This window comes from Strongylocentrotus purpuratus, unplaced genomic scaffold (assembly GCF_000002235.5).
Source record: "Strongylocentrotus purpuratus isolate Spur 01 unplaced genomic scaffold, Spur_5.0 spur5_scaffold_18, whole genome shotgun sequence".
Taxonomy (NCBI): Eukaryota; Metazoa; Echinodermata; class Echinoidea; order Camarodonta; family Strongylocentrotidae; genus Strongylocentrotus; species Strongylocentrotus purpuratus.
The window spans coordinates 26,619,546-26,629,638 of record NW_022145603.1 but is presented as its reverse complement, the minus strand read 5'-3'; the positions used below and the strand labels follow the sequence as shown (position 1 = coordinate 26,629,638).

The window sequence follows — 10,093 nt, the reverse complement described above, 5'->3', positions numbered from 1 at the left end:
TTAAATAAGACTCGATTATAAGAACAACCAGTAAACATTTATGTCAGTAATATGATTTCTTCGACTTTTGGTATGCACCGGTCTCTTCTTCCTTTTGATACAGTTTGCTGAAAGCACACAACTAGCTGCTGCATTTGGAAGACGAAGCGAAGGAGCAATTGACGATGGCGTACGTATGGAATAGTTTGTTTACACAATGTGATCGTGCAGCATCCCAAGCACCCCCCCCCCCCCCCATTGACGTCACTTCGAAATAGTCTTATTTGCAAGACCTATTTAATATCTCCACTTCTCCACCTGCAACAAATATATAGCCTACTACTAAAGTATCAATTAAACTGCATCATTATATTTAGAAGGCAAAATAATTCAACTTGGAGAAAGCTACATGAAGATTTATTGAATAGTCTACTTGAATTTTGTCTCCCGATTCGGTTGTAGCCTAGGCCTAGGTTATAAATTTGTTGCACGCTGGAGAGGTGGAGGTAAATTTAATAGGTCTTGCACAAAAGACTATGTAGAAGTGATGTCAAGGGGAATCCCCGGCCCCTTTCCGCCATTTTTCTTTCTCCTAGCCATAACTTTTGTAATTGGCGACAACGTCGCTTCAATTCTAATGCAATTGGTTTACTAATTTTTCAGTAACACCCTTGATCCAACACGGAACGTGACTATATATCGTGGTTTTGGAAATTACAACTCATTCGTTATATTGTCCCGGTATTGTCCCGGTATTGTCCACAGCCTAGACTGTTTTTGTGTCGCGCTCCCAATCAGCTGGAAACAAAATGATTGTTTTGGGGGGATCGCGTGATAATTATATAGAGACATGCACCGCCGCGCTCTATGTGGGGCGCGTGCAAATGAGGATGACAAGCATAGATAAGTGAAGGATAACAAATATACAAAAACGGACAGAATCTGGACTACTCATTCGTCTTAGCTGCAAAAACAACAATACACTACTAATATTTGCATAGCTTTATTGCGTCACACGCATTAATATGTCAGTACCATACTCTCCACACAAGCTTTTTACCCGGGCTTTTTATGTCTCCGCCAACTGGCGGTGGCGCCGGGGGTGAATATTTAAACCGCAGGATGGTAACCGAAGGTTCATGAATTATGCATTAGTTATCGTAGTCCACTGCCTGGACTGTTCTCTACATGATCCGTGCGCGCTCACATAATACTAGTACACCATAATATACACGTACGGAAACAGAGCCTTTTTTTCGGGGAAGGTGAATTGGTGGGGAGTACGCATTTCATACACGCGCGCGCATTTGGGAAAGGGCGAATGATTAAAACGACCATCAGCTGGTCTATAGTTATCGGTGCGAAGGCCGCTCCACTAAATTTTCTATTCTACTATAAAATGCCTAGTTTTATCGTGCACGCTTATTGTCATATTTGTCACTTTAATTTGTTCCTTTTCTTCTTCTCAATATTAGTGATTTTTCTTTCCTGTATATTGTAAAAGAAATGTAATCATAATTTATGGTCCAATAACTATCATGTAAACTATTTGATTAATCATTTATATTGAATATTCAAAGGCTGCTTTAAGCTTATGACTTAATTGAGTTTTCAAGGCGCAATCTCTAAAATCACACACGGTTGTCATTCCTGATTTATGCGAAGTTTAATTTCTATGTGACGTGCGTGTATTAAGGTTTATAATGCAAGAACTATACTTGATGTATCGAAGATACCTGCACTGCATTTTGTTACACCTTAAAGCTCCACTGCACTACTTGTAGCTACTTGCTCCCTCTATTCTTAAGAAAGTGAAGAGCAAAACTTTATAGACTGTGTCGAGATGAGATTTTTGGGGTCGCCCACAAACTTTTTCAGGGATAGCTTACATGTTTGTGTTCACTCTTTTCATCTGACAAATGTTTAAACCGTTAGGATGGTCACTGAATGTTTGTGAATTGTGCATGTAAAATTTAAATTTGGGTTAAATTTATCTGAATGTCTCTTATTTGTAAAACATCTCATGTTTGATCAAAACTCAGTAGTAAGGACCATTCGGTAAAGGAACTTTAATAGCAGAGTATGATGATGATTAGGTACATGTACGTTCAGGCGACACTCATAATAGTTCATGAGCGATCTTTAAAAATGATATTGTCACACTGTTTGTCTTTTAATTTGTACTGTAAACAGAGCAGTAATGCATGTATTATATTTTGTTAATGGTTGTTTTACACGAGTGTTTGTTTATAGTTAGTTTTACACCAATTAATAGTAGTTATGTGAGCTGACATGACTAGGTATGAATCTCAACTAGATACCTACAATGCATTGCTTTTAACTATGGGTGAATTAGGGAGTACAATTATATCAGCGGGTGAAACAAATTTCCTAATCAATGTAAATATTCAATGTTTTACCTGTTTGTCTAAGAGAGAATTAAGAGAGAGAAAATGCATATGCTTCAAAACAAATTTTACTTTGGATCTATCCCAGTATTCCCTATAGTATTCATGTTTTCAGTGTTGTCTTTATACGGGAATATCTATGGAAATGCATGTCGCAAATGATACTCGTGTATTCATAGGCAACCAATTACAAAAATATATACATGTATATTAAACAGTAGTGTAGGCCTACCATAATGTAATTAATGTTTGGTGTTAGTGATTTACTGAAACTAAATCAGCATGTAATTGGTGTTTTTATGGACCTTTCTAAGGCATTTGATTCGCTTTCTTTATCCTGATTTATTAAAGAAATTCCAATATTATGGTGTAAGAGGCACAACTTTTAAATGGTTTGAATCTTACTTATTAAATAGACAACAGTGTACTTTTTTAAGGATTGCACATCATATTTTAAAACCGTAAAAACAGGAGTACCTCAGGGATCTATTGTAGGACCTTTATTATTTGTATTGTACATATTATTTATTAAATGATATTACCAACTCTTGCCGTGGATGTGATTCGATGTTATATGCCGATGACACAACCATTTTATCCGTTCATAATGATATTGATATTTTACTTCAATTTTTAAATGAAAATCTCTAAAATATCATCTTGGTTTAAGTGCAATAACTTATCATTAAATGTCAATAAAACGCAAAATATATATTTTCATAAAAGAGGATATCAAATACCTAGAAACATAAAAACATACATAGATAACACACTCTTGCAAAGAAGTGAAATTGTACTTTTTTGGGGTGTTAATTTGAATGAATCCTTGAATTGGAAGGATCATATTACTTCTGTATGCTTAAAGGTTGCACGTTATGTCGGAATTTTGTATCGATTGAAAAATATTTTACCTGTATGTGTCTTATTTAATAGTAACGATACGTTTATTTTATCCACTATTTCTTACTTATTTGTTTGGGGAAATACTTATTGTACACACTTAAACAAACTAATTATATTACAGAAGAAAGCAATACGTATATGTACTAATTCAAGTTAAATGACACCCTCATTCCCACTATTTAAGAAATTATGTACACTTAAGTTATTAGATATAAACAAACTACAAATATGTTTCCTTACGCAAAGATTTAATACCCACACTCTGTCTTTAAATTTAATGAATAATGTTCCCTTTAAATTCTCAGATTCATATTTATCATACAAGAAATGCAAACAAATTCCATCGGTGGACATATAATAATGATTATTCAAGATACTCTCTATGACATTCGGGTCCACTTCTTTATAATGATGTTAAATGTAACCAATTCAATATTTCATTTAATAATACATTCAGGAGGCAATATAAGAAACATTTAATTTGTTCATATTAATTACTTTTAATTGGTTAAATATCTTTTCTTAAATTATCCTGTAGAACTATACCATACTGTTTGATGCTCTTATATGTTTTTTAAATAATTTTGTTCATGTTTATGTTCTCATGTTCTATGTTTTATGTATTGTTTGACAAATGTCTAATTTTTATAATAATAATGTAAAAACAAATAAATACACAAATCAGGTGAACACACCCTAACTAGGCAAAAACCTGGCTTTCATTGTGTTCACCATTTTCCAATTATCCACTTATGTTTTTAATGTAGTCTGTACCTTGTTTCTCTTTGATTGCTATACTTATTTTGTTTTCTTCTTGATCGTTTGATTGAAATGTCATAGTTTTAGAATGTTTTCATTGCCCATTGCCTTTTTTTTTACACATTGTTTTTAATTGATGTTGGAATTTCAGAAATAAATGATTTGATTTGTTTTGATTTGATTTGAAACTAAATCAGTCACTGCAGAAGAAAAAAAGTTCCTCTCATCTTGTTGCTGTGCTCCTCCCATGTTGTGTTATACTTGTACATTATTGGGTGATAATTACATGATATATAAGAAAGTCAATGCATGCATGGCTTGACAACAAAAGAATGTTCAAAAGTACTTGTTCATTTCATTTACCGATGTAGAAAATGAGAATACAACATTACGAATCAATCACAATATGGTTACTAGGTAACCCTTCAAAGATAACCTTAAATTAAAGACCATTACATATATATATTTACTTATCTATTATACACATATCATTCAAGAAGGTAACTAAGTAAATATGAATACAGGCATGTTTAATCAAATCTATAAATCACAAAAAAAGCAGTCAAGGTTTTAATAGTGCATGATTTGAGAATTTGAAAATAAATTAGGCCATATTCAGATATAGAGAAGGAAGAAGAATATGAAAGTAGAACAAGTTTACATATACTTTCACATTTGTTTTAACGATAATGCCGAAAAAGTGTAGTAGTGTATACGCGGGATCAATGTTGGATGGGAAATGAGTAAAACAGCAATGACAAGGAATAAAACAGAAACGAAAGACAAACTTGCACGACGAAGCAATGCAGCAGACGTAACAACTTAAAGAACCCATCAAGTGCAAAAGATGCATATTGGCAAAATATTTAATTAGGTGCACATATTGATTTGTAAAAAGAAATAATATGCCTGCATGAGTAACGTTCAAATTTGAAGAAGGAAACAATAATCAAATCCATCGAGCGAAAAGATCATGGGGCGTACACCTGTAGATCGACCCCCTCTTCCGCATAGACACACACACACACACACACACACACACACGCACACACGCAAATACACACACACACTCGCACACTATGTATATTTTCTTTTTCAACTCGAGTACAGTGTATATCAATATGATAAGATTTAAATAATTATAATTAATAGCTGGGACTCTGATTTTAATTTCAAAGTTATTACTAAAAATGTACATGACTATTTTCACTATGGGCCTTTTATTGTTATTATACAGTGTGAGTCAAAAAAAGTTTACACCTAGAAAATTGATGAATATTTTTAAAATCATCTATTAACAGTAAATTAGTATACATCTTATATGAAAGATTGTTTTATCCCAAATCATTTGTGTGTGGTATGTGTTCACGCTTGCATGAATAGGAGAGTGCAAACATCGACTTGCGCCAAAGTAATACATGTGATGTACTGATGTTTGAATAAAACAATTGGAATTTGGGTATTAAGTTGGTCTTTGCAGATCCAAATAACTTCCCTAACAAAATTAATCATGCCACACATATCAAATATGTGTGTGTGTGTGGCTTTGTTTCTGCAAAAGGCAAACGCAATGCATCTCATTTGATACACTCAATTTATTCCCTCACTTTGATACTTTGGCGTAATTAAGTCGATGTTTGAACCCTCGCAAACAATGCCTCGTGTTCATCTAAGCGTGGACACATTCCACACAAAAATGATACTAAACGATTCGGGATATAACACTCTTTCAAAACGTGTATGATAACCTTTCGTTCATATAAAGCTGACTTTTAAAATAAATGAAATAAATAAGTGTAAACTTTTTGTTTGACTCACACGGTATTACTATCATCACCATCATCATCACAATCACTGTTATTATTATCATTATTATCATAAAAATATGTTATTATTAGCATCATAATTATCATCATCGTCATCATCATCATCAATGATAGCATTGATTTTTTTTCTTTTTTTACTGCATGTATTATCATTTTTATATTTTGATTTCTTTACCTTTCAGATAACACAAATTCAATGAATCCAACCAAGCAAGAAACCAAGCAGAAAGAACATTGGGTATTTGTTAAAATATATCCTTCAAACAGCTAGTCACGCGTTGAGGTACCTATTTGCCCGACTGGACAAACAACCCTGTTCCAACTATTCAAAAGCTTCTGAAACAAGTGCGTTTTCAACAAAACCCAAACTCTACTATATTGATGAACTTATGAAGAGTATTGACTTATGAACGCAGAAATGTCTGATACATTAAAGCCTACTTTGATTATTTCATAGTCTGCAATACATCACTTCAAGTGTTATATTTTTTAAAAAAAGAAGGAAATCGTTTGGGCTCTTGTAGGGTCGTCTGTTACGAAAGGCTAATCAGATCAAAGTTTTGAGCCGCTTATCCCGAGACTCCATCATATTCTATTCAAACTTTGAAATTTTAAAGAAATTCCAGCCAAAGTTACAATGGCAAACATGATTCATACCTGCATAATCTTGTTCATATTATGTAAGACGGCATGCAATGCAACAATCCTAAATTCAATGGAGGGAGAATTAGCAGAGCTGGATTTTCCGTACCCATGTAACGTTTCGAGAGTTACATTTCAGTACGCAAACAGAGCCCCAGCATATAACTCGGCCGATCCAAACTCTAACTCTTTGCCTCCAAATCAAAATCTCACTTTCAAACACGAAAGTGAGAATAACGAATGTTCCCTACATCTTACTATCAACCCTGTCCTGAGAAATGATGCAGGGACCTACATTCTTACAGCCTATAATGTTAATGATCAGTATATATATGGTAAAAGGGTTGGGTTGAGAGTTGACTATCCTCCTGGCAAGGCATTTTGTGATTCAGGTGAAGTGTATATTGAAGGGGAATGGATCAGACTACATTGTTCAGCTCCAGAGGGTAATAATGTACCCGGTCAGATCATGTGCTACCAAGATGGCATGAGGCTGCCCCCTTTGACTTCACCCGGAACTCTAGATCAGGTAATATTAGCTAGACCTGCAGCAGGTTTGGTATATTGCTGTTCTTCTTCTTTGCAACAGACGGAAGACAGATGTGATTGTAAGGATAGTACCTGGGATCCCATCCTGAAAACTACAGCTACTAATGGCATCGATCCCTGTCCTGGTGTTCTGTCGACGCCCCACCCAACATCTTATCAAACTGTTCAAGCAAGTAATAATTCTACGCGTCCGGCATCAAGTGCACAATCATGTGTCTTGAAAAATGAGACAACCCATACTTATTTGAAATTGTTGGTATGTGGCGTCATCTTGATATTGTGTGTATTATCTCTTTTTCTTTATCCTATGTTTTATTTCACACGTAAACGAATAATGTATTATCGACGCTCATATAAACGTGATAACATGGCTGATTTACGTCCAACACCAAAACTATTACCCACAAATACCACTTCTGAAATTGTGTTAACCTAATGCAGATCGCTGTCCTCGATCATTGACATGGCAGCAACAACAAACAAATTCATCTGAAAAAGGCCACCTTAATAAATATTAACCTATGAAACAAACCAAAACAGTGCGATTAACTAAACAAAAAAAGAAGCAAACCGAAGAACAGTGTTTTGAAGCCTGTCCCAAAATCGTTACCCATTTCACAAAATAATATTAACCCTTCAAAGTAAACTTAGACTACTGGACAAAACTGTTGTCAGTCTGACCATAGCCGTATGGGTTAGCCCGAAATACACAGAGCCACTGAAAAAAGGCTCTATCTAAAAACTTTGTCTGCAGGAAGTGGTGTGACTGGAAATTACAATACACACACACACACACACACACACACACACACCACCACCATTGACAACACTTTCTGTGTTTATAATTTGTATGTAATAGTAAGTGATGTACATTCAAATTAGGCATTTCAAGCAGTTTTGATTTTGATACCTAATGGTTGTCAATGGAATCACAATTGATATGGAGATGCATAGTCCATTATACTATACATAATGTAATATATCTAAAAAGAAATGTAAATGCGGAGAAGGACATACATAACCAAGAAGAAGAAGAAGAAGGAGGAGAAGAAGAAGGAGAAGAAAAAGACTTGAGCTTGCCCTTTGAGCGAGATTCCTTAAGTACTTTGTACTTGCACGGAGATTTCTTATTCATTAAATATATTTTGCATGTGTATTATATAAGGTTCATTCCGTTCATAGCTTAAACTTCTTTGGGCTTATAATCGACGAAAGGCTAAATTGAACAGGACATGTTGACAATTATCATGAAGAAAAAAAAAATAAGTTCAGTATATATATCGGCATAATGTGTAAGCTCAGTTTAGTGATACCTTGCAAATTTTGTATCTAGTCATATCCGACGACCGGGGTATCGCAGGGCCCTCAGGGAGAACCGTATAAATACTGATGAGGCTATACCCTGGATAAACAAGACATATTATTATTATTAGTATTATTACTATCCCAATTAATGTAGTCTTGTTTGGTCAGGGACCAGTTCAAATGATTTATAACGCTTATAATATGTATAGTACAAAAGAATGCTGTTCGAATATGCACTAATTCCCACTATCTTGCCTCGTCATTTAAAAAAAATTGAATACCTTCAATTTTTTTTTGGATAAAAACTGGCACTTTTTATGTTCGCATACATCAATGCACTACTATTTGCAATTTTAGACAATTTTTTTGACAATCGGATTTTGAAATAGCTTCACAATTCCTCTAATTTGTCCTTGTTTGACAATACATGTACATGTATATATTATTATGTATTTTTTGTTCTTTGTTTCTTTAATTACTTATTTATTATTTATACTGTGCTTATGATTTTTGTACCGTTTGGAGCTTTGTGTTTTGTATTTTGTATGTGCAGTTTCATGATTGTAAGGGGAATCGTTGTACTTTTGCAAGCCATTGGCTTTTTAATGCGATTTCCTTGGCGCAATGTTAATTTTTACACGTATAGTATCATAGTATTTTATGAAATTAATCGATTGAATTGATTAAATTAAAGAGTAAACGTTCTGACGTTTACTTTTAATGAGATTGTTCTCCTTCGAGAACAAGAAAAAAACTTTGTTTTTAAGAGAGAGGGGTGAAGGAAAATATGCATGTACACAATATATATTTTGTTTAGCATTAAAGTGAATGTGGGGAGTGAAGGAAAGAATATAATAATATCATTTAAGTTCCAGAATTTAGTACTAGTATGATATTGAAACAATATTTATTTGAAACGATACGATTATACATTTGAAAATATGAATGTTTTTTACAGACTTTGAGGGATAGCTAATTCATATTATGTTTCTGAAAGAGGTCTATATAATCTAGGCTTATTTAGTTTCCCTGATCTTTGGAAGGCTATACTTATAATTATATTTACTCGGGAAGTTGTTTACTGCTTGTGCCTTTTGATAACATATGCGAGATCTATTATCATGGAAATGAAAGTATTTTGATATAAGCAGTATTTTAGATGGCTCACGTACATATATTACATATATTATACTTATATAAGATCTTATTTATATGCCCCATTTGTAAATGATTATAAGTGACATAGTATGCATGTGAGCAGGCTTACTTTTAATCATCGGGCCATCGCGTCTTGTCGGGTGGTCGCGTGACGCGACCTTTCGTGAAATCGTGAAAAGGGGGAAGATCATGTTTTTCTTAAAGTTTTCTTAATTGGGCATTTTTCACAAAAGGTCCGGTAACGCGATCACCGACCCGACGCGATGTCCCGATGATTCAAAGTATGGCTGTGAGCAATACAAGTTTGAAACACCTTTATAAACATTTATTAAACACTGCCATTTTCACCGTTGAAAAAAATGTATAAATATATTCTTCAGTTCGTTTTGTTAAATATCTACTATACACTGCCATTTTCACTGCCATTTTGACAATATATTATGTACATGTATATATTTCTCTATAGGTTGTGCCTTTTGATGACAAGCAAGATCTATAATCATGATAACGAAAGTATTATGATATAAGCAGTATTATTGATAGCATTTGTAAATGATTATAAGT

At 33.9% G+C, this 10,093-nt stretch overlaps 1 protein-coding gene across 1 annotated transcript; it reads left to right on the top strand.

The window, feature by feature from the left end:
* Nucleotides 1-8,830, top strand: LOC115925540. Its single transcript, XM_030989629.1, has 2 exons — nucleotides 1-169; nucleotides 6,058-8,830. The coding sequence occupies exon 2, from the start codon at nucleotides 6,513-6,515 to the stop codon at nucleotides 7,500-7,502; it is 990 nt and encodes a 329-aa protein (XP_030845489.1). The 5' UTR covers nucleotides 1-169; nucleotides 6,058-6,512; the 3' UTR covers nucleotides 7,503-8,830.
* Nucleotides 8,831-10,093: the final 1,263 nt, after the last annotated feature.

Coding starts and splice junctions, on each gene's coding strand:
- LOC115925540 (XM_030989629.1), top strand. CDS start 6,513: ATGGCAAACATGATTCATACCTGCATAATCTTGTTCATATTATGTAAG.